General features: G+C 42.2%; 1 protein-coding gene across 8 annotated transcripts; it reads right to left on the bottom strand.

The window, feature by feature from the left end:
- Nucleotides 1–1,179: 1,179 nt before the first annotated feature.
- Nucleotides 1,180–24,365, bottom strand: ppfibp2a (PPFIA binding protein 2a). 8 transcript variants are annotated; one of them, XM_049565183.1, is made up of 24 exons: nt 24,232–24,365; nt 23,115–23,362; nt 19,056–19,142; nt 16,476–16,589; nt 14,567–14,698; nt 12,470–12,766; nt 12,181–12,273; nt 10,759–10,870; nt 10,518–10,550; nt 9,818–9,879; nt 9,058–9,136; nt 8,782–8,906; nt 8,618–8,688; nt 8,473–8,533; nt 7,111–7,246; nt 6,140–6,281; nt 4,868–4,996; nt 4,422–4,572; nt 4,135–4,246; nt 3,747–3,835; nt 2,825–2,947; nt 2,386–2,511; nt 2,087–2,275; nt 1,180–1,997 (listed from the first exon to the last, which is right to left on the bottom strand). In XM_049565183.1, exons 1-24 carry the CDS (start codon nt 24,293–24,295, stop codon nt 1,752–1,754), a joined length of 3,021 nt encoding a protein of 1,006 aa, XP_049421140.1. In that variant the 5' UTR covers nt 24,296–24,365; the 3' UTR covers nt 1,180–1,751. The 8 variants fall into 8 exon arrangements, with proteins under 8 accessions (XP_049421140.1, XP_049421147.1, XP_049421170.1 ...); XM_049565190.1 differs by lacking the exon at nt 10,518–10,550; XM_049565213.1 differs by lacking the exon at nt 12,470–12,766.
- Between the last annotated feature and the right edge of the window lie 1,550 nt (nt 24,366–25,915).

The raw sequence follows: 25,915 nt of genomic DNA, 5'->3' as shown, positions 1-25,915 counted from the left end.
TAAAGAAAAAAAAGTAATTGAGTGAAGGGGTAAATAAAAAAAGGCAGAGTGTGATCTGTGAGGGGATGAACTATATGTTGTGTTGGTTGTCTCCTAGGCTGTGACATGCACTGACATGTTTTACTGCATCCATGGCGCTGACACTATTTTCTTCAAGTAGATGTTGCATTTTAGTCTGGTCAGAGAGTGAATCAAAATCTTGGAGTTTACATTTAATTTTTGCAAAGAACATTGTTTTTCATATGTGCTACATTGTAGCAGTAAATGTTGCTCTGTCTCCACCTGTCTCTGAGGACAGACCTGACACAGCCTGTCTTCTGTAGGCAGTCAGGTCTATCAGTCTCTATGTCCAGGCTGTGATCACTGAGTCTGTACATAGTCAGTATCTTTCTCAGTTTCCGATCTGTCACAGTGGTCAGATAGTTTGCCATTGTGAACTGTCTGTTTAAGCCAAATAGCCCTGAAGTTTGTTTTGTTTTGTTTTTGTGGAAGAAGTTGAAGTAGTTTTCTTTTTCTTTAGCTATAATTTGGTTGGGCTGGATTATGTGAGGGTTGTCCTGAGGCCTCACACAACAGACCAGCCGGCAATGCTCCTAAACACCAGATTATGTTTTGGTGAAGTTGGCAATGTTTCACATTTTTGGTCATTGAACACAGACTCTTAAATTGTGTAAAAAAAAACCCAAATTTAAATAAACATTCACCAACAAGAGGACCATTTTATTTGATTCACGTATTTTTAGTAAGTCCCCAACCACATCGAGACAGATTCTATTTCAGTCTTGTCAGCTATGTTAAGGTCAGGCTTGACAGCTTTGAAGAATCAGGGCTGGAACAAACCAAACCTCCTGTACAGCAGGATGGTGCCAATCATCCTTGCATTTTTAATTTTTCACCAGTAGTGGCCAGTCTCGCTTCAACTGCCTTGTTAAGATCCTAAGATCCATCCTCAGGAAGTAGAGTTGCTGTGACTGTAAAGAAATATACTTAAGCAATCCTAATCCAAAGTAAAACAAACTAAAAAAATCATTTTAAATTTCAACCTAAACTTTGAAAACTACAGCAGTTACTCACACAAGTCCTATATGCTATAACTGGGCTTCAGAGACAGAGATCATGTGAGCACCAGATGGCAGCAAAGCATTTGCTTTGATGGTCTCAAAGAAAGACAAGAAGACAAACTGTTGAACTGATGTTTATTATATTACTGAATATTCACAATGTTCATATGAAACAAGATATCATTTGAGTAGCAGAATCCTAAGGTATACAGACGAACCTTATTTGAAGGTGCAGAAAAGGAAGTTTACCATCAAGAAATAAAGTGATTTAATTTGGGGTTTCTTGGCTTCTTTTGGTCGGTCATACAGGATGGATCAGAGACATTCTTAAAGTAACTGGGGTAAATTATTATAATGTGCAGTCAATCCAAACATATAACAATAAAGGTCGTCAATATTCTAACTAAATCTGCAGAAGGCTAAGATACAAAATGGTCAGTAAAATGCATTGATTTAAAGCAAAGTATAAGCTTTGGAATCCAACTGTATAAGGAATGCAAAGAGCAGCTTTCATGAAACACAATGTCACCATTAATCACCATTTCAGATGAATATTGTTTGAGCAACATCTGGTTAAAAATACATTAACAACAATTAACATCACGTGCTTAACACAGCATTATTGCAGCCCGTCCAGCAAATCACCACATGGATTCATCTTGGGTACATTTCTGCATCTGATTCACAAAGTCACTTAGTGAGTGCGAGGGGAGGGCTGTGTTTTGGGCCGTTAGCCTGAGCTTTTACGCCCACATGCTCCTGCTTCTCAGTCGGTCTGTTCAAGGTGGGGCTGAGGCCCCTGAGTGCTGCAGGGGGCAAGCGAGACACCCCATTCACTGTCAGCGTTCCACTGTCTATTGGGCAGATATAGTCCGCAGATTCATCAGGTCTCCTCTTTCTGAGGTGACTGAATTGGGTGAAGCCCAGCTTCTTTGGCTGCAAACATAAAAACAGTTGAACCTCTTAATAAATCACTGAGATTAACACTACAACAATGACAGAACATTTGATCCTTATATTCTTACCTTTACTTTAGCAGTGGTAGTGAGAGGCACATGGCCTGTGGCATTGCCATACTCTCGCTTCTCCTGCGTGGCCTGATTCCCCACTAGGGCAGAGAAGGCAGTGGCGAGGTGGCGCCGGAGCAAAGTCTTCTGTGGAGGAATATTTAACAGCAGGGCCAAAGTCTCTGAGCTGAAGCGAGGCTCCAGGATCTACGGAAGAGAAACAAAGTAGTAGTAACAAATGTAAGTCTCCAGGACTGTAACGTAGGCATGTAATTCTGGTATGACTTGCAGGGAAGCTTAAGATCTACAATACTCACAATCAGCCCACCATGAACGCCGCTGCCCCGTAGATTAGGAGCATATTCAGCCAGATCCACTGCTCTCAGCCACTCCATCACGCGATGGTTTGACCACTGCACCACCTCCGAGGGAGAGGGCTGTTTCTGAAGAAATTAACAATAATAATAATTAAAATTAATCAGCATTATATCCTCCTATACCTATACCCTCTCACACCTAAATGTTTTTTCTCTTCTTCTAAAATACACAAGAAGTGGGCAAAATGAAGCTTAAACAGAGGCAGAGAAAATGCTCTGTTTGAAAGCGTTTAACATCTGTCGCCATCTTGTGGGCATCAGATGCAATAACACCTGTTAAATTTACACATGGAAAAACACAAAACAGAAAGAACAAGTGCTACATAATACAATACAGACACAATCCACAACTTCAACTCTTGTTTCCATCTTAGCTTACCTCTTCCCCTGGCCTACGTCGAAGGCAGTTGGGGTTGAACTTGTTGGCGTGAAGAACATGGATGGCACATTTAATACTGAGATGATGAAGCTGGCTGGTGACCTTCAGAGTCAAGAGGTCATTCTGAGTGAACAACAGGAGAAAATCAGTTAAGTTTATAGAAATTAAACAAATTCATGTCATTGTTTAATGTTTTTTAATCATGTCTGAAGTTTAAAGGTCCAGTGTGTAGGATTTAGGGGGATATACTGTCAGAAATGTAATACAATATGAGTATGTTTTCTTTCTTCTGTGAGGAGTCTGACATGTTGCACTGCCATGTTTCTACAGTAGTCCAGAACAAACAAACCAAACATTCACTCTAGATAGGGCCATTTGAGCATCGGCAACCATGGTTAGCCGCCCCTCCAATGATAAGCAGTGTTGGAAAAACACTTATTTTTTTTGATGTGAAACTGCTTATTTCAGTGTTTTTGCCAGTTTAAATCACTGGGTGTGTTTGATTTGGAGAGGAGGAGACCTCTGCAGATAATTCAGCTCCTAATAAAAACCTCCTGAACAACTGAATCTTAAGTTATCAGAGAAAGAAAGTGAGCACACATTAGATGCTAGGTTAGCGGCCTGTCTGCGATGACTGGAACAGCATCAGAGAGGCACTGATTTGTCACACAAAACTACTATATTCAGGGTTTTTTTTACCGGTTTAAGCACCGGGTTTGATTTTTTCCGAGGAGAAGAGGGAAGAGAAGGGATTCTTCCCAGGAGTTCATGTTTGACACACAGAAGAATTTTTAGCTGGTTGCAACCTGCAGTTCTCACCACTAGATGCCACTAGATCCTACACACTGCTTATTTAAATAAATATATTTGCAGGTCTCTACCTAATAGCAAGTGTTAGAGTGCATGTTGGGTTAAGTCTTACCACTGTGAGGTACTGTATCATTCGACCATCCACTCGAGCTTCATGGAAGTGGTCTTTATACTGAGGCAAACCAATATCATCCAGCCAGCCTAAATGGGTACAGAAATCAGACATTAACTCACTTCACTCACTAAACTTTGGAGTGTTAAATTAAGTATCATCAGCTGCCAAAACATGTTCACAGTAACTGCTCAGTAAAAATAGCTTGCAGTTCCTGGTTTTGAATACTGACTATATTTGCATTTTTTGAATATATTTACATCTCACACATTACATGTCTTTGTTGGGCTCGTTTCACAAGAAGTCCCACTCTCTATTTGTAGATCATATTCAAATCAGAGCACGCAGAGTGAGAGGTTCGAAATATTCCATGTAGAAAGAGTCTTACGGGTGACCCAGATGTGGTCCAGCTCTGCCGATTTCTCTACAACTTTGGTGGTGAACGCCTTCAGAGCAAGCTGCAGCTTTTTCCTGTGCAGTGGATTCTTCATACCCATCTCCTGTGGTCAGAGAGGACTGTTTGTTACAGCAAAGCTAAACTTTGCAGAATAATTATTGGTTTACTCACATGCCATGCAGTTTAATTCAGCTAATAAACCTTTTTACATTTCCGATTTATCCATTTTTATTTTCTTTCTTTGATCTTATACTTAAATCACTAAACGTTTTATTTACCTTCTCAAAGTCCTGAGGTGTGGCTGACAGCAGTGTCTGTCCACTTTCAACCCACTGTCTGGTGAGGTTGACATACTGGCCCAGTCCGTAGTCCTCTAGCCAGCCACACACCTGCTCCTTGGTCCACTGGCTGAATGGAATATTCATATCACTGGGAAAAAAAGCACAAATCAGATCATTTATTTCTTCAGAATAGTCACCTTAATTCTTCAATCACAGCATACTTGTAAGGTAGAAAGTGCCACGGTAAAAAAAAAACAAGCCCTTAAGCTACTCTTTATTTAGGTATTTTAGGGAAATAGTGTAAGTGGATGATGAGGCAGGAAGACCAGACTAGATTATACATAACAACAGAGTATGACAGTTACCTAGCTGACACAAAACCCTTTAACACTTAAAATAGGAGTGTTGTATACCACGTCAGGCAGAGGCACATTGAGCTTTACCGTGTAGGGTTAAAGGACTCAGGGGTCCTGGTCAGTCTGGGTCCTGCTGTCGCACGCAGTCCCCCTCTTTTAAACTGACCGCCATCTGGATCTGCTGCCTGGAGCCCTCCAGATTGGGTTCTTCGAAGTCTGTACGGGTGAGAGTAAACATGCTAGAAGCTGCTTTCATTTTCAAAGTAAAATGATAATAGATTTGACACAATCGGTATATATTAATGTCATTGTTGATATGTAAAAATAATAAGATGTGAGACAATGGTGATAATTGAAAATTGTTTTTCATCATATTCATTAATTTAGTTTTGTGTAATTGTGTAATTACGGTAATTCTATAGTAGGGGTAGTGACATAGTACAAGGATAATTTAATATGTGTTTAAATTATTTCTTAATTAAAAATCCCTCTATATTTTCCTCTCTTTATATCCCATAAACCTGCGCATTGCCACAACATTAAAACCGCTCACAGCTCTCAGGTAAACGGAATAATATTGATCAGCTTGTGATAACACCATTTTCTGCAAGAATCTTGGGTCCTGGCATTCATGTAGATATCACCTGACACACTCCTCCTAGCCAAACGCTATTGCAGACCAAGTAACCCCCCTCTTGGCAGCAGCATCCCTGATGACAGTGCCGCCCCCCAGCAGGACAATGCACCATGCCACACCGCAAAAACTGCTCAGAATTGCCCCGAGGAACATGACAAAGAGCTCAAGCCATCAACCTGGCCTCCAAATTTGCCAGATCCAATCCTATCGAACATCCGTGGGATGTGCAGGTACACCACCTCGCAACCCACAGGACTTAAAGGATCCATCACCAACGCGCCCCCAGAGGTTTTGTATCCATGCCTCTACAGGTCAGAGCCAAGTCCAAACCAAGGAGACTCCACAGTGGATCGAACTTGGCTCTGGGGTACTGGCGTGTTCCATAGATGTTCGATTAGATTGGGATCAGTCCATGAGGGTGAGAATTGGTCTGCAACAGTGTTTGGGTGGGTGGAGCGTGTCAAGTGGCATCCACATGAATGCCAGGGCCCAAGATTTCCCAGCAGAACATTGGATTGTAATGAGATGATCAAAGTTATTCACCTCACCTGTCAGTGGTATTAATGCTGTGGCTGATCAGAATAGAACATATTCTGTGTAAACCACATGTTATTTAGACTTACTGTACATATTCATACATCTACTTTGGCCCTTATTGCTCTACTTTACTGTCATTTGTGTTGGCACATTGTTGATGCATCAGTGTACCCTCCCACACTCACTTTCCCCAGAGTCTCTTGAAGCTCCTGTTATTCTTCATGTATTCTGGTGAGCCCACAGCTCGTTGGCCGGGCTCTGTGTTTGCTCCAGAGTGAACGGGGGAATTATCGCTTGAAGTGCTGTCATCAACTTTCTCCAACTTTCCTGTAAGAGGTTACAAAAACCACAGTCAGTGTAATGTGACTAAGTATAAATATGTTTTCAATTGTATGTGAAGAGCTACGTAGATGCAACACTTCCTAGACGCACGTGCGGCAGTGTACTTGTGATAGTTAGAGCAGACATAGCCTCACTAAAAACTGTCTAAATTTATAGTTTCCTGTGATTGAGGCCTTGTTAAAGACAAAATCTTGATGACTAAGTAGAAAGTAGTAAAGGCACTTTTATTCTTTTTTGCACACCAAACAGAACATTAAGAGCTGAGTAGCGCATGTGTGGTGGCCGCCTTTTCATAGTACTATATTAAGGTGATGGAGCGCAGGTTACAGACCATTGAGTTCAGCAAATAATTTATCGGTTAATGCCCTGTGAAAAATGAAGGGTTTTAAGCTAAATTTTACAAGGTGTGATGTTTATGATACAGGCCGCAGTCAGTCAGCGCTCCACAGCAGAGCGCAGCAGAGAGAAATCAGGGTGTGGCTCAAGTTAAAACTGGTCAGTGAAGCTGAGGAAGGGTGGAGCTGAGATGAGTGTGGTCAATCAGAGCGAGAGAGGGTGTGTTTGGTAAGAAAGTCTATCCTATGATCCATCTGCTCTGTCAGGAGCCTCTGCAATTAGACGTGATCAAAGGTAGAGCTGTCGTCTGGTTGAAGGAGAGTGGTTTGCTCCAAATATGAATACTGCCGCTGGCTCATGGGAATAACTGGCCTCGAGACTATTCCACAGGAAAAAGGAAGTCTGATCCTACATCAGGGATTATCACTGCACACAATTCATAACCATGTAAAGCATGAGTTAATATGTCTGCATTTACTTTGGCTGGAATCTCCATCTTCGCTCCCATCTGGGGACCTTTGACTCTGGATTTCACTGCTGTCTCTGCTCCCATTCTGCTCTGACAGAGAGGCATTCACAGGCAGCGTCTGACTTCTGGTGTCATCCAGACCACTCTGGATAAACCACACACAGACACAAATAGAAAAGACAGTAAATGTAAATTTATGTGCTAGGGATGGTCCTAACGACCAATGGTTTTTTTTAACATTTAAACGATAGTCTAAACTTAGACCAGAGAAAACACTAAGAAAACAGTCCAAATTCAGCATGAGTCTATCAGGTTAATATTGTTGGAAATTGTTTATCACATTTTTCTTTAACCATATTGGATTTTAAACTCAGCTGAATTGTGTGGGACTTTACATGTGAACATTGCACATTATCCTAAAAAACCTGACAAGTTAAGTTACAGTTAACGAATGACATTTACTAATAACCACATTTTTTAGGAAAGTAAATCTTGAGGAAATGTGCCTGATTATTAAAAACGACATTTTCATTTAGTGAACACAGTCACATAGGATAATAATGATTTTAATTATAAGTTTAACCGACTAGTATTTCTGGTGCCGACAAGCGAGGATAGCAGGCAGCATTTAACTCCTTAAAACCTGAGCAAATTGGCTTGATTTCTTTCAAAAACATGGGAAGCAGGCAATGGGCAACAAAGGAAGACATGACCCAAAACATTTGCAAGAAATTAGTAGAAAAGGAAAATTAAAAAATTAGTAAAACCTAAAAAAAAGAAATAAAGTTAAAAACAAGCAAACAAGGAAATGACCTGGAAAAAGTGTTCATAATTAATTCTATAAAATCTGTAACAGAATTTTAAAATGTAATGTTAACTATTATGAATAGAGTTTTTTCTTAGCTTTTTTTAAAAAATTTTTCCCCCTAATTTTTAAAAAGTATTTTTCTGAATCTATTATTTTTCTTGCAATTTGTGGGACATTTCTTACCAAGTTGCTCATTTGCTTTTCCCCCATGTTTGCAAAAGAAATTGCAACACTTAGCTCAGAGTTCAAAGGTTGAAATACTTGTGAAACACGTCTGAAAGCAGCACAAGAAAAGTGATGTCGCGCCAAGTTTCAAAGGATGAATCGACTAGTTGACTAATCACACACATCCCTAATATGTACAGAGCTGTGTACTGTACAAATGAGCAAAGTCTCAAAGTTCTCTCAAGCACCAATCATGTAAGAGACGGTACAATAGCTGGTATATACAGTAGAAAAATGGATTTAAAAAAACATTAGAAACATTCTGGGTTGATTATATACATTGAAACAGAAATGACAAAGTGCTGGCATGTTAGATCTATATGATGATAACAAACTACCTTCTGTAAAGATCCATTTGTCAAGTCACTCATGCTACTTGATAAAGTCTGCGGCTCTGTTCTGTGAAGATAAAACACGACAGTCTCAGTAAAATCCAACTAAGACATATTGGAGTCGTCCATTGATGGAAAGCTGCTTCACTACCTGGAGTCACCGTCCTTCTGGGCTGATGATAGAGATGTCTGTTGGGAAGAGGAGGAGCTGCTTGTGGAAACCTGCGATGGGTAAAAAAAAAAAAAAAAAAAAATCAAAATCATGTTCATGGAAACAAAAAACTTTAAGGAGTCGCTGATATTGTTTGCACTCACTTCAGACTTTACATCCACAGATTTTGCACTGCTGGTGTCACCATTCTTCATCAGTGCATGCTCTTCTTCCTCACTGCTGCATGACGGGGTCCTTCCATTTGACAATGAACGGACAGCAGATGGAGCTATAGTAACAAAGAGAAGAAATGCCTTCTCTCAAATCGAGCATTGGCTTGTGTTTCTGCCAAGCAGGGAAGTGTGGTGGCTTTTATTGTGCTCAGACATTTGTTGCTAATGTAATACAAATGACACAAGGGAAGTGAATCAGCTGTTTACCTTGTCTCGTGGTGTGATTGACCTCTCTGAACTGCCGGCACTGATTCAGGAGGAGAGTGAGCTCCTCAATACGTCTGTCCTGAAGACAACAGAGAGAGGAAACCCAGTTAAGATGTTTATCTAAGGTTAGGAAACACACATATGGACTGTCGGCTTCACTCACTTACTGACCATAACACCACACAAACGCCCCTCTTTCACCATATGGCCTTTACATCAAAGCAGTGGATAGGGAGGGGACTGACACAAGCCTGGCTGGAAATCTCAGTTGTGGTAACCAGCTGCGTGCAGTGTGTGTGTTTTTTGAAGTGGTGCCCATGCCTGGTTTTGTCATGGTTCTCTTAATGCAGCTCACTCCAAAATTAGGCTTGGCAGGTCGAGGCCTACTTAAGTGTGGCTTTGCCTGAAATGGCTCGCCTTGGGGTGTGTGGACGTGTGTGTCTTCAGTAGTGTGCCACATGTAGGCCTGTGTCTGTGAGTCTTTAAGGTCCAAGATTCTCTGGGAGGGAGAATACAAAAGCCCCTCTGTACTATAAATGTTCGGAGGGGCGGCGCCTCGGAGAAATGACAACATCTAAAAGTGGTTACCTTCTAACCTTTTAAACTGCATGATGATTGCAATTCTTCACGCAGGCCAGTGAGACACTTGACATTGTAGTAAACTGATGACAACACACACGCTGCTCTGTGCTGCATAATCACATACAGCTGTGTTGACCAGGAGGAGTAAGGAGAGGTTTCCAGATCACTGGTAACTTACCTTTTCATCATTGGCAGCCACCAGTGATTTCATTCCACTCCTAAGCCTCTGCAGCTCCTGGTCTATAAAGAGAAAGCCCACACTGATTATTAATCTGTATAGGCAGCTGCTCATGGCGTATAAATTAGCGTTTGGTATGGACACACAGTGACATGTGGTTATTTAGACAGAAGGGAAAGGCAAAAACACATGCTAGCATGTTGTAGATTTATTCCCCACCAGAGTGCCATCCGAACCATGTATATTTAGATTCACCCAAGCCCTTTTTTTAATCTACCAGTCATAGCTTTAGCCATGTCAGCTTTTACATATTTGGGCCCCAAGTCCGTAGACACCTCCTTTGTAACTATTGCAGGCACATAGGCAGCATTACTGGTGAGTGACAGTGATTATACTCGGCAAGTGCCCCAGAGATGTGTTTATCTATGACAGACAAAATTAAGAACAAACAAGACTTTATGCTCTCAGGAATCCATGACAGCATAAATGTAATGAAAAAAGCCAAAGGCGAGAGAGATAGTGCATCAAGTCATTTTTGGAAACCAGTCGGTGATTGTCAAAGCTGCCCCTCCGAGCAGAAGGAAACAAAAGATAATGAAATAAAGAGACATGTCTGGAGTAAGGAAATAAATGAAAGATCAAAAAGTAGACATGGCCCATGGGTTTGCAGTGATTTTCATTAAGTACGGTTCAGGCTTACATTTGGTGTTTAGCCTCTTCCTGTACATCTCCTCTGAGAGAGACAGAGACACAGAGACCCGTGATGAGACAGTTTAATAAGGGGCCAAAGACAGACTTTTCCCACAGCTGTTACTGCAAGTTAATGAATGCAAAAAGGAGTCATTAACTGTGTCACCCATCAGGCTGGGCGACTCTGTCAAGAATGAGAGGCTGCTGTTGGCAGGTGGGTCGTTGGGCTCGAGGCCGGGTGCTTTGCTTACCTCTCTCCGAGCTCTCGGGGGATATGGAGGGCCTGGCCAGCAGCTGAGTGTGCAAGCTCTCGATCTCAGCGTTCTTACTGAGCAGGAGCTGCTGAAGGCTGCTGATCTCTGCCTGTGGGTGCCACACAGTGAGGAAACTTAACAGGAAGGACATGCAGGTTGTGCCAACATAGGTCTGTTTAAACACACACAGCTAAAAGCTCCTTCACACTCACACAAAACAAGACATTTACATACAGTCCCCGCACATGTGCCCACTTGAAACTCAAATTTTGGAAGATACAGTCTTTTCCCACCACTACCTATACATATAACCCCACAACAAATGCCTCTTTGAATTTTAGAGCGCTTAATATTAGGCCACTACTGTTTGGAGTTTATAGTGTGTTTTGAAGTAAGTTTCAGAAAGGAAAAAGCAGATGGCAGTAAAGTTAGATTCAGGCTGATGTGTCTGCCAGTGTGTTCTGCGTGTGTGTTGTGTAGAAGAAAGAGGAAGGTGGAAAAATACACTTTTTTTGCCTCATATACTCCCTGTTTTACTTCATCAAAACATTACTCCCCAGTGGTTTGTTTAAAAAGGTAGAGTAAGAGACATAAACGCTCACATGAAAGCATTTTATATAGCTCAGTATCTGTGTATCATCATCTGTAGCCAGTTACTCCTGTGTGCATTGGAGTTTTCCTATTTTGATTCGGGCTAACGATCTGCTACCAGACACCAAAGCTCAAGAAGTAATGTGAAGTGTAATATTTGTTCATTTTGTAAGCATTCAGTTAAAGTAAAGATGCCAATGGGATAGTTAATGGAAGCAAAAAATAACGAACTGCAGATGCAGATTCACAGAACTACCAGAATGATGGAGGTATGTGGATAATTTCAACCTTTTAAAAAATGTCGGGCAACACTCACATGAATGAAATAGCAAACTCAAACTACTGTTTGAGTGGGCCGGCAGAGCAGCACAATGAAATATGATAATAATATAATACACAGACAGATAATTGTACCACAAGGGAAGGACAGCAAGAAAGACAGAGGGTGAGATGATGAAATAATAGGAAAGATAATATATTTATCGAAGGGCGAGAGCAAGTAAAGCCGCTCCAAAAAAAAAAAAAAAAAAAGCCTAAGAAGTTAATGCCATGGGATCATGCCAACATACACAAGTAGGGCATTAAAAAAGGGGACTAGGCCATCATTAAATCTATTTCTACAGGACTTTAAAATAGAAGGTGAAATAGTTCTCAGACGTCTTATGAAAACATAGGTAAATGTGCAAAACGGAGTGACTCACTGAACTGGCAGGGACATCGGTTTGGAGAGCGTTTAGGAAAGTTGAGTGGACAGTTAGCAGTGGAATTTGGGCACTGATGGTGTACTGCAATGTCTAGACACCATGAAAATCGGAACTTTCTTTTTACCTTTGTTGCTTTGAGTTTCTTCTCGTACTGTATCTTCTGATCCTCCAGGTGCTCCACTTTGTCCTTGAGGATCCTGAGCTCTTTCAGTAAGCCCTGAAACACAACATATCAGGACATTTAGCTGTGTGTGCACGACATGTAATGCAGCTATGAGTTGCGTCACACACTGATGAGTTTTTAGTGAGTGCTTGTTTCATTTTTGGAGCTGAGGATCTCACACATGCACACTGAAGTGAGACAACCCATGCTGTACACAACATTACAAGTCATGCACGCAGGCTGTGCCTACACTTTCTTCTCCGCAGTGGTACTGCTGCTCTGCATCTGAGCTACCCTCTTCCAGGCCGTGCGTGTTCCCATCAGGCCCATCTGGAACCTCTTCTACTTTGTGTATCACCCCCGAGGTCCCATCACAGGCTGGCCCGGGGTTTGGGCCCTCGCCCTCAGTGGACTCGGTGGGGCACGCCACTGGAGAGCTGCCATCAGCTGGGATCTCCAAGGCCTTTTTCTCCTGGATCTTGCTATTGATCTCCTTCTGAAACCTACACATCTGCTCCTGCAGCTCGCTAATGAAATTCACTACAGTCTGACAGATGCAGTGGGGGGAAAAAAGAATTGAGAGGAATGCTTAGAAAGACAAGAGGAAATACTATGTCTGTGTGCGAGTACATCGTTTTACAGAAGTGATGTTTCAGATCTGTTTTTCCTGCCTCGTGTCAACATAATCTGATATTTTAAATCCTGAGGAAGTGTAGATTTGGTCTTGAGCCTGTGTACGAACATATGCTGAGCCAGAGAAACACAAATCCTTGGCTGGTGCACATACACAGACACACAATCTCATCTGGTCTAGGTAAACACATTATTTTGTATTCGTTCATGAGCCTGAGCCCTTGCTTTGACCAGAACAATACTGTTACGGCATATTTAGTGTAGGTAGGTTGCACTGGTCGATTGAAAGAGAGGTGAGCAGGTTTGCCATCCTTTAGAGGTGATCTATGCCCATGTTCCTTCAAAAAGAGTGTAAACAGCAGCCGAGCTATGCCCGGACTGTGGACAGAGGAAGTCTCACTTGGGGTCCGGTACAGCGGATATGACAGATGATACGGAGAGCCTGCACGGCTAAATTTAACTGTGAGCTTACTGGCTCCACAGCAAGGAGGCTTTCAGTTGTTATATGTGTGTGTGTGTGTGTGTGGGTGTGTGTGCACACGCCCAAACATGCATTTGTGTGGACATGTTTGTGTAGTAGAGGCAGCACGTGGGAGGCCAGTAAAGTGTTCATAGCAGATTTTTTCCTTTTCTCCTTAAGTCTAAACAGCTGTTGTGGGGAAAGTTGTGCTTGTGCACATGATGAAAGCAGGATTAAGAAGTGCTGAAACATTGCCGTCCACTAAATCACATGTACAGTACGCTGTTTCTTTCTGTGTAGAAATGCAATTGAAAAACCTAAAAATAGTCAAGCATAAATAAATTTATTTTCTCTTTTCATGTAGTTTAAAGATGTCAAAAGTTTACGGTCTTATGCTTCCAATTAGGAAGGAGGTCCTTTTTTCAGAATGGCCATGTCAACCTTTACCCACCACCAAGAACAAAATTCTCTGGGCTGAAGCCTACACACACTCATATTTGGCCCACCATCCATCATGCCAGCTCCGCTATGCTGAAACTCTTTTAACCTGAGGACACAAAGGCTCTTTGACCAGCACTGTTTTGACAGTAACTACATACATTACTGTATCCTGCCTGCTGCTTTCCCTGCTTCCCCTTTCCCCAATTCATATGGTCACTGAATGCCCAGGGACGTCTGCCGGTAACCTAACACATGGTTGTTAAGCAAATACATGATTCAGTTGAAACTGACAAAAAATTTAAACCCCTCGGAGACTTTTTTCCTGTGGGCTTTGCCCAGGAACAACCAGCCAGGGTTCGGGTGAATGTTCCCCTTCCATCCGTCCAGAAAGTGTTTATGATCTTCCATAAAATCAGCAGCTGACTTCAAGGTTAGATCCATCAGAACACAAGGCAGATTTTTGTGTGTACCCTCGTCATTCCTGGCAGGGTTAGGTTCAAGTTTCCAAGGACTAAAGTGAAACAGAAGTTCCTGTGGATTTTAGCTAAAGTAGTTCCTCCTTGTAAACAGTCCGCGGTGAAACAAACTGTAAGGTCATGTGGATGTTAGGCATTCACAAACTTAATGTTTGCAACTAAAGCAAATAAATTAAGTCCAACTGGCATTGCTCAACATGGCACCCTCTTTTTGATGGATACATACTAGCTTTCAGTAAGTTCTGACAAACAACACAACCATACCTACAGATTGTACTGTATACTTGAAATAAAATACCACAAGAAAAAGCATATTTGGCTCTATGAGAAGCCCTACCTCTGCTTTATGCTGCCGTTCAGCCCCATGGCCCTGTTTTCCCTCCATGTCTGCCAGCTTCAGTTTCAGGTAGGACACCTCCCCCATAAGATTCAGCTTCTGGCTCTCCAGTGACGTCCTATGCAGGAGCTCCTGTCATCAACAACATACAGCAACAGCGTGAGGCAACACAAACAGACACACAGGTACACACAAACAAACACGAGTACATAATCCCTTCAATGATACACACTGCTCAGTACTCACTGAACAAAGGCAACATTAAGTATGAGGCACAGCAAGCTTCCACTTCTGTAATGACCGTCCCCTCAGACAAACCCACTGGTTTCAGACGCTGTTTGAGCTGCTAAATATACACAACCCATGACCACTATTTATAATGCCTATTTCACAGCTCACTCAAAGTACACAGCAGAGGAGGGGAGAGAGAGAGTGTGAGAGAGAACGATACCAGAAGCATGCGAAACATTCACAGAAAGAACATTAAAATAACTTTGACAGGTGCATTTTCCCGTCACTGTGAACTGCTGCCAATCAAACCTGCTGTTTAGGGAGACTATAGGTTTGCTGCACAGTTCTGTCACTATCTGTCCTGTAAATGGCTGTCAGCCTTGAGAGTTAAGCCACTACTATGTGGGCAGATGTATTACTAATTTAGTTGATGTCAAGCAGGTGCTAAATCACTTAGAGTCCAGAAATGAGCGTCGGAGGAAAGCAAACAGTACATATGGATACATCCATTTAAAACTCTGGCTTTGGAAAAAATATCTGGGCTTCTTCTCAAGTGTACACATGGAAAATATTAGAGCTTTGTCACTAGGAAGAGATTTACGGCTCAGGTCCAAAGCCTCATAATGACCATGTCTCCAAGAAACCAGCCCTGGCTGCCCTTTGATACACTGCTCACATGCAGCACAGAGCATAGAAGTAGACACTGAGAGCATTAAGTTCACAACTCATCAGATAGTTAAACGACACATTCCTGGCACTCGTAAAAGTCGTCAAAATAGGTTGAAGCAGTCGAGTTTGGTGGAAATTTAACAAGAGCAGCATTATGAGAATGAGGTGCGTTGATTCTGTGTAATACCTGGTTCATCTTACTCCAGGATCTGCCTGCAGCAAAGGAAGAGTAAGTGTTTCTCCCTCATGGATGAAATGGTTTCGAGTGTCTTGTAGTTTCAGTAGGTTACAGTGTCATACATCCATTCAGTTCAGTGTCCTTTGTAATTTAAAGCAGAGTCTCTGTTGTAGATTTCAAGTCTAAAGCAAATAACTGAGAGTTGCACACACACACTTCGGAGTCTTATTCGAGCACCACCCCTATTCTTTCTCCCTCCCATCTCTCCACCTTTTTTCAGCTGTTTCTCTCTTACTCATTTGTCCCTTTCTCCTCTCTCTCTGTGCGCGTGTGAGTGTGTGTGTGTGTGTGTGTGTGTGTGTGTGTGTGTGTGTGTGTGTGTGTGAGCAAGCAGGGTCATGGTTGTTACAGGTTGGGGGTGTGGCTAACGCTGTAATCACCTGCCCAGACAGACCAGTCTGGCCCTGCATAAACACTCTGAGACAGTGCCGTGGAATGAGTCTGAAGGTCCTAAATATTTTGGTTGTCAGGGTAATATTCAGCCAGAAACCCTGGAATCTTCGCAAGGAATTTGCTCCCAGGAGGCAGAACTCATCCTGAGTTACAGTCCACAGTTTATGAAGAGAGATCGGATCTCCAGAGGAGTCATATTTATAAGATGGATGGGCAGTCTGGGGCTCTGTCACATCTTATTAAATGGAAGAAGAATATTGATATAAAAGTTCTGAATGTCTCTCCATGGAAGTCAGAGTTTCCTGATTTTGGTCCATCAAGCATTTGTTGAGAAGGCCCGTTGTAAGATGTTTTGACAGGGTCTGAAAAGCTGCGTACCTGCTGTAGCATCTCCTCTGTGGAGTTGAGTTTGTGCTGATGCTCCACCAGAGAACTCTGCAGATCGCTGATCTTGGCTCCCTGAGCTTCCACCTGGTCCGTCAGCACGCTCACCTGTGTGTATTTGTGTGTGTGGATAAACAATTAGCACAGATAAGAGTTATTTTTCTATACCTAAACATGACAATCAAACTGTTTTGCCATCATTTAGTTTGACTCCTTCTCGCATAGCCTAGGCTCAGCAAAATTCTTTAGGCCTCAGATCCTCTCTTTTACTTTCTCACAGTACGCATTAATATCAGCTATTTACATTTAATTGCCGTGCTCAATAAAATGTCGACATCTGTGCCAGATCAAACAGCGCAATCGTTTCCTTTGAAAAGAAATGAATGATCCTTTGTGCCTCGGTAGGTGCTCGCAACACTCGAGTGACTCCGGCAATGTCAGCAGAACGCGGGTTAAATGTAAATCTGCAGAGAAAAACTATTAAGGCCACATAATGGCTAATCACATGCTAAAAGGCCAGTCGGACCAGCCAAGTGGAGCGGATTTTCTAAAGGAATGCTTTATACGAGGCCTTAAAGACACAAACAGGGCACCTGTTCACTCACACACACACCTACACACTACAGCACACGATGGTGCTAGCCTCAACCTGTCTGAGATAAGCACTTGTTCAGCAGTCTCATAACTACACACACCTACACACATGCATATACAGACAAAGACTTCACACAAAACAAGACATTCTGGTGTTGTAACAGCACCAAACCCAGCTTTATAACTGTTGCTGCTGCACCCATGCAAACGAAATACAGCCATTACGCAACATTTACAACATAATACTCTGATCTACCTTTGCCCTTCCTTTCCTTGTCTCTCTTCTCTAACAGTGTTACATGATATGGGAACTGTATAGAAGCAGTTCCCTCTAACAGCAGGGTGTCATATGTCCTCTTTTATGTGAGCACACTAATATCCTGCTGAAAGGTTAGTTTAGGTTAAAAGCTTTTTTAAGGTCATATAAATCAGTGGTTCCCAGCCATTTCCCTTAAGGGAGTCCTTTTCTATCACTGAGTGAACTGCAACCCCTGACTAAGTGACATATGTTATGGATATTTATATTAAATCCATAACATTAACAGTACAGAACAACTGATAAACTGTACAGTTAACCTAAATAGTGAAAGCAATTTGTGTAAAACGAACCCTTTAGATGAATTCTGAGCAGATCATTTCCAGTGAATGTTGTATCAGAGAAGAGTTTTCTTGGTATTTTTAGGAACTTTTTATACAGTTCTCTGTCTGTTTTGTATATATTCTTTAAAAAGTTAACAATCATACTTAGTAGGCTTCTTTTTTGACAAATTCAGTGTTTACATTGAACACATTCTCACTCCAACCTCCTAACATATCGACGTTGGGTCATGGACCTTCCACATCCAGAGACGACGTGAAAGGTACCCTGGGCGTGTCGGTTGTTGACGTTCTCGAATGCCGTGTCAAGTTACATGCATTGTCTTCTTTCAAAAAATAAACTTCCGTTTTCACAGGAAATTTACCGTTTACATACAGTCTCTTTCAAAGTAAATGCACCATGTCAGTACAACAATGAAAACAGATGTTTTTTTTCCCCTCCAACAACAAATGCACATGGTAAAGTTTAGGCAACAAAAACAAATGGTTAGGTTTAGGAAAAAAGAGCAGGGTTCGGCTTTAGAATCTTGCGGGACTCAAACACCACTCTCCCAGGTGAAAGTTGGACTTTTGCCGCCTTAACTTTCGTTCTTGTCCCACCACGTTTCACCACTAAACTATAACGGCTATAACATTGTCTTCTAACAAAATACGCTTCCGTTTTCACAAGAAATTTACCATTTACATACAGTCAAAGTAGACGCACTACGCAAAATGATGTTTTTTTCCTTTAACAACAAATGCATGTGGTGTTTAGGAAGAAAACCACAGGGTTTGGTTTTGTAATCTGAAGAGACGCAAGCACCGCTCTCCCGGGTGAAAGTCAGTGTATGTTGGACCCATCCATAACACCTCCCACCTGCCCTACTGGGACTTTCACCGCCTTAACTTTCAATCTTGTCCCGCCACGTTTCCCCTAACACCGTTGAGTGTATATACTATAAAGGTGACCTGCTGACATTAAAGGATGGCTTTTTTTGGTCAATGTCTGACACTGCAAGTCACTGCCCAAGCGCCGAATTTCGACCACTTTGGAGTCAGACCGGGATGTTACATCCCCTGATGCTTGGGCCATTGTTCTACAAGCCCTTTGATTTTTGACAGTGTACTTTTTTAATGCAGGATAAGGCTGTCCAGCAGAGCGAAGGTGCTGTGAATAGGCAGAAGTGAATGAAATGCTGAGATTAAGTCCTGCTATATATGTAGAAAAAAGTTTTCTTTCACCCCTTAAAATCAAGAAGGCCTCACGACCCCCTTGTGAAGCTTTGGCAATCCCTAATAGGGGTCAGGACCTCCAGGTTGGGAACCAGTGATATAACTCTTACCCAGAAAGAGACAGACAGAGGTCACATTGTTCTCTACATTCGGAGTGACTAATCTCACCTGCAGAATTAGTGACTCTTTGTCTCCCTCCAGACGTGATAAGCGCTCCTGGTAGGACTCACTATTGCCAGACGAGTGGAGATTTACCTTCAAAATAAAGGTCAGCTATTAAGTTCAGTAAGTATGCTGTTAATACAGGACAGCTGCCCAGTGGGTCACATTTGCTTTTCTTCAATGAGGTTACAGCTTTAGACACGTACACACAGAACTCTCAGTGTGGAAAAGTCTGTAAGTGGTTTACAGGTCCTAATCCAGCATTAAAAATTTTAACATTTTATACTGGCTGATTAGTGGAAAAAAAATATTGCAGGCTGAAGGGCTGAGCTCAGGGCTGCCTGTGCAGTCAGGGATCTTTCAGAGCCATCAGTGTGCAAGGAAAGCAAAGTGCAACCAAATGGGCTCAAATTTCTCAGAAATCCAGGCTTTCAACCACAATCATGGAAACATTATGTAGACCAGCGTCCATCATCCAGAGCCAACAAGTGGTTTGCAATAATTTTAAAATACCATTAAGCCTTTAATATGCTCTTTGCATCAGGCTTTAAAAACACGAGATACATGTGTTTTAGCCAGTGTGAACAGAATGTACAGTATGCATACTTGCAGTAATACTTCAGATATCCTTTCACTTAACTGTTTGTGATCAATAACATTTGTGTCCCACACAGCTCCTCCTCTCATCCGTGGCATTTTTCTTACTTCAGTGTTCAAGGCCAGCAGACTCAAGCTTGCTTTAAATTGTGAACAGCTCCCTGAGTTTTATCTGTGTGCCTAATTATTTCCAAACTCTTTTTCCAGCCAAATTAAAATCCAAACCTATCCAGCTCCTCCTAACTACAGACATGCAATAATCCAAACTTTCTTTTGTTTCCAAAATCATGGGGAACACACAAGTACTTCACCACTTAGACTGTAATAATGTGAATAATCTCCTGTGAGGTTTATGTCTCACGAGCTGCCCTGCTCTGCAAGAGTTCAACTCTTGCGACCATAATAATAATTTAAAAAATCCACATACAGTGCATTGCAAATTAGTCCAAAATAATAGCTCAGGCTTTCTTTGTGAAACTTTACAGTTGTAATTAGTGTTGGCCCCTGTGAGGTGTTGATGACACTCAACAGATTTTTTGAGCTGTAGTTTTTGGTGTGGTTTCACTGCAAGAAAGAAGATGTAATTACAGAGCTGTGGTATTGTATAGCATTACAAAGTACAGGTGTTTTATTTATGTCATTGTTCAGTGTTTTATCTTTTCACATTTTGTATCTGTGTTTCCTGCAGAGTACCTTGTGTATTCGACTTGAAACATGTTTTAAACTTAATTATTTACTATTTCAAAAAATGTATTATCTTCATATTAGTGCTGCCTAGTTTGACAGTTTGACCGCAGAGACTCCTCAAATCTGATTGGCTGTTTTTGTACACATGCGGTGAAGCCACAAGAGGGGCTACAAGGCAATAGAGTAGGCAGGGGAATATGATTTTTTCCCCAAATCATCCACCTCATATAGTTGTGTGTGAATATAGCACAGGTTTCAGCAAATATGACCATGAAGCTATTTTTTCTTTTTTTAATAAAAGTTACCAGCTACAGTTTTAACCAAAGACATAACGTATCTCCATTCAATATGATGAAGATTAGTCATATCCTGAGTACTGGAAAAAAAAAAATCAACAGTTTCCATGTGTAGGTAATATATGTTGGGTAATAGGGAGCATGTCCTTGATACATCATGAACCCAAGGCTCAGTGACTGACAGGTACATGCATGCTTCCTCTATGGCTTTAACATTCAGTAAGAATCATAAGCTAATGGAGGCAGTGAGGACTAATGCCTTCTTAATGGCAGCAAGATGGTATGTGCTGTCCAAAGACTCCCTATAGGCTGAAGTGGCAGGAAATGGCCTCCGCTGATATGCACATCCATTCTTCTTTTACCTCACTTTAACACTTTAACCTTGTGAACAGTTTGGCAGGCTCGTATTCAACATTTCACCCATATGCTGATCTATTTAAAGACATTTTAACTATTCTGCCAAAATATTTAATTTCAGCTTTAATTGAAAAAAATATTCTTCGGTAATTTGGAGAAATAACTCACACCTCACCAAGGTGCTTGTTGCTCTGTTAAGTAAAATCAAAAATGTTGTTTCAGACACAGAAAGCAAGACATGCAGTATTTCTGTAATCAAACAACAGCTGCTGCTGGTAATGTTTAAAAGCAGGGTTCTTGAAACCCTCAAAAGTTTGGGAATTAGAGAGAAAAAATCAGGGCCTCAGAAGTTTTTGGAAGAAGATGTGGCTCATCAAAAGGGCTTGAAATAATACGTTTGTGTAGGAATAGAAACTGAAGGGTTTTTTTTTTACACTGTCTGCCATCACAGTAGCATGGCACCACTGAGAAGTGTTCACACATCCAAACCTCTGTCGCTTGTTAATTGTTGTTTGTGAGCATCTGTAAAACCTGCTAATTCTCATTATAAAATTCTCAGTGTTAGAACGGTAATTAACCCTGGCCTGTGTCGCAAACTATGCTGTGTTGGCTTCTTGACTTTGAGGCAAGCGGGCCTGGAAAATCATTGAAAAGTCCTTGAATTTGATGTTTAAGAAGGTGTGGGGACTCTGCACAAGTTAGCTGCTTCTCTTTGCAGTCCATTCTGCAGGACACCTCTTTAACTCACAAGCAAAACATGTCTTCCTCCCAAATTATCTACCATGGCAACCATAATTATGTTGTAAAAGCAACAACACTGCAAAACCAAAATAAACAACCATTATCCTTTGTGCAACTTGTAGTGCAGTACGAAGAGCAGACATGCAAGTGCAGAACGTCTTACCTTCCTAAGCCAGGCAAAGTGTTTGTAGAAGTCAATATCATACTCCATTCTGCAGGCCCATTGTACCGTAGGTCTGGCTCTTAGTTACTAACAGAATTGAGCCACTGCTATAAAGCATCAAGGAGGATGAACAGATACCAAATCCACAGCAAGACAAAGCAGTGACTCTTAACTGTGCTCCCTGAATTCAGCTCTCCTGCTTTTACAGACCCTCCATATTGCAGTTGTAGAGAGAGCATAGAGGACCTTGGTCCGTGTGGTTTGGAGTCTGGGCAGCCTGAGACTTTTAGAGCTGAGGCGAATAACTCAAACTATGCCAGTTGGCTGTACTCCCTCTCTTTCTTCTCTTCACTTTTTTCTACCTCTTTCTTTCTAACTCCCCCTTTTTTTTTTGCTTTCTCCTGCTTTCTCTCTCAAGCACACTCAAACTGCTTCACTGTTTTCTGCTGCATTTCTGCTGCACCATCTGATCTCTCATCTTTTCCTGTCCTCCCTTTTCCTTCTCCCGTACCTCTCTCTGTCTGTCTCTACCCCCGTCTCGCTCTGTCTGAAGTACCTCACGGTCGAGCTAATTTTGCTGGGCTTCCTAAAGGGGCACGGGGGAGAGGAAACTTTCTGCAGCACATGCTTGTCAGATGTGGTGCGGAGCAAGAAGTCAGTAAAGACGAGGCAGGAGGAGGAGGAGGAGGAGGTGGAGACTGGAGGAGAGCATGAGTGTAAAGTTGACAGTATGATATTAAAGTTGAGCAGAAGTAGGTAATTACTGCTGGTGGCCGACCTGGACCAGACAAACAAACAACTGTTTGCAGAAAAGGGAGGACAGGAGTAGAGCCAGGGAGTAAGAGTGAAGGAAATAAAGGGAGTGAAAGGGGGAGCCAAATGCTTGTACTTGAAACAGGAGCTCTGGATCTCATTACCGGTGCAGTTTGCAATAGATCCAGCTTCCAGCTCTCTACTTCTTAGCACAGGAAAAAGCCCTCCAGATGTTGATGACCAGGATCAAAGACCCTAATAAAACCCATGTACACATGGAGTAGTAGAATGTAGTAGACTGTGGTCGTATACGCCTTTGCACAATTTTCCAACACAACCCTTTCTCATGAATTGGATTTGCATATTTCAGATTGGGTACAGGATTTGCATACTGTGTGTTACATAACGCTGTTATCATCCACCCCTGTTTGAGCGTTGGGGGCATGCAGATGTTAGTGACACCGCACTCACCTCATCTCTCTCCAGCCATTTTAATATAACGTGTGCTGTTTCAGTGGAGACTTGTTTCCTGAGAGAGTCCTGTTCTTCATCACTCCCCTGCCCTTCCAGAACTGCCCTGAGGGCCTCGGTCAGCTGGAGAGCCTTGAGGGAGGGGTCCTGGAGTGGGGCAACGGGCAACTGTGAGGTGCACACTGAGGTTTGGCAATCCTGGCCGCCTGAATGCATAAGAGCACCGAACAGCCCTTCACCCATTTTGCCTAAAGGAAAGAACAACAGGAGAAGTACCTGAGGACATTTGATGATCCTCATTTCTTGGGCATCAGTACACAACACATACAGAGGTGACTAGCAGGCTGCAGCACAGTAGTTCCTAAAATGGGCTCCTGAGGGCGCTATTGTGCTCCAATGTGACTCACTGGACATAAACAGCATCAAATGGCTGTGCACTGTGGGTTCTGAAATCCACAAATTAGAAGTTGAGCTTACAGGTTACTGTAATCATCGTGTGGAAGTTGCAGAAAGTACTTTTCATATGAGTTTGTAATGTGTGTATTTTCAGACACTGATTGATTATTAGTTGTCGTTAGAGTGTGCTAATGGTTGGATTGCTACCTCTGTTATTGGGCATTGTCTTTTGACCCTAACAGACTGCTGAGGTTGTGACAAACAGCGCTGACTGAAATGTATCACCTCTGCTAGAAAATACAGCAGGGAAGACACTTGAAAGTAACTTACTGTATACAATTAGTGCAAAGTGAGATTTACAAGCTCCAAGAGAAGCTATGAAAAAACAAAAGCATCAAATTGAGTGTGCGCCTGACTGAAGAATATAGAGGAGAAAGATTACAGAGAAGAACCCATATATCAAAAACCTGCTTACTTCTATTTCAAACCTCCAGAGGAAACAAACTGATGTCTTGTTTTCAGCAAAGGCTTCACTTACTCTTTTCTTCTCTAGTTCTTGTTCATAACTCATCCGTCACAATTTTAAAAATCCCAAGAATGTTTTTTCCTGCTTACTGTATGTGTATGTGAGAATCACGTGGGCAGCGCCGGCTGTACGGAGGCCTGCAATTGCAACCTAGCCAGTCTATTGAAGGTCTGATAATGAAACAAAATCTCTTACCAGCAATAATGTCATCCATTTGCTCCAAGGCAGCCTCCAACATGTGGCTGGCATTTGACGCCATGGCAACAAACTGTCTTATAAAGCAGCACTAGCAGATCCTAATTCACCGGTATACAAGGAAGACACAGTGTGAGCTGGTGGAATGAGAGGGAGTGTGAGAAACCTTCAACAGAAGGACAGAGCGTCGCAGACTACTCCCCCTTTTTTTTTCGTTGCACTTAGATCTTTTTACAGCAAAACTACACACAACAACACAACACACTACAACAGCTGTCCTGACATCTGAGTGACTTCCAAGTAAATAACCTCCTGAGTGTGGCTTCTGGGTTTAAACTCCCCTGTCATTTTGCGGCCGGAGCCATACCCATTGTCAGCGCTGTTATCCACACGAGGCCGGAGCTCATGTTTAGAATAGTTTGTTTCTTTGTTTCTTAAAGTGTTCATCGTTTGTTTGTGTACACTTTCACTAAACACCAGCTACATGCGTGGATTTATTCTGACGAGTTAGCGAGAAAAGAAACAAAGTGGAAGAAACAAGGATAACTGTATGTTTAGCTAAAAACCAACAGTTCTGGTGGAGCCTCAGAGTTCAGATCAGCACATCGGACTTCAGAAACCAGAGTTTGATTGATGCTGATGACAGAGGACACACTCCATAATGATAAGCAGTGCACAATGAAGCTGGAAAAAGCAGCAAGTGGCTGAGCAGTCGCACCCATAGGAGCTGGGGGTTTGGTAATATTTCATTCATTGACTCATGTTTTGACTCAGTATATTGACATTTTGTATAACATCATGTTGTTGTTGTTACTGTGTTGTAACAAGCAGCATCAGCAGGATACGGCAGTGAGACAGTGATGTGTGTTTAATCATACGTCTTTGTGATGGAGGAAAAGCTTTTCTTGGGACAGAGATCACCTGTTGCCCTTAAAGCAACTCTTACCTTTCTTGCATTTCACACAGCACTTAAAAAAACTGAACATCCACAACTCCTGCCTCCCTCCAAAATCCCATCCCTCTCCTCCTGCAACTCCACCTCCCTCCAAAGGCCTACTCCCCCCTCCTCCATTACGTCCTCATTACGTCTATGATAGATGTAGGTGCCGAGTTGGCAAGGTAATGTTAGATACATGGAAGAGGAGAGTGAGCGAGCGTAACATGCCAAGAGAAGAGTACTACTACTACTACTACTAGCAAACTAAACATAACATTACCTGTCCTGCACACTCAAATGCAACCCCAGAGTTTTGGGCCCCCACATGGGGAAGACAGACAGGACGCTCGACCAATCTGCAATGATTGATCGAGCGTCCTGAATGCAATGATTGGTTGGAGTTTTCTTAGAACCACATGAGAATGGTATAATTATGAATTTGTATTTCTGGTGGAATTCAATTTACTGTGCCATCAACTTATTAACAGCATTTTAACCTAAACAAAGAGAAGCGCAAAATTTCCAGAAAGGTAAGTGTCGCTTCAAGAGGACATTAATATTTGGAAGTCAAACATTGTAATTTGTCATTATTATTAGTGCATATTGGGCAGCAGTAGCTCAGTCCATAGGGACTTGGGTTGGGAACCGGAGGGTCACCTGTTCAAGTCCCCATCCGGACCAAAATATGGAGCATGGACTGGTAGCTGGAGAGGTGCCAGTTCACCTCCTGGGCACTGCCGAGGTGCC

The sequence above is a fragment of the Epinephelus fuscoguttatus genome, linkage group LG2 (assembly GCF_011397635.1).
Source record: "Epinephelus fuscoguttatus linkage group LG2, E.fuscoguttatus.final_Chr_v1".
NCBI classification, from domain to species: Eukaryota; Metazoa; Chordata; class Actinopteri; order Perciformes; family Serranidae; genus Epinephelus; species Epinephelus fuscoguttatus.
This window is presented reverse-complemented; position numbering and strand designations above follow the sequence as displayed.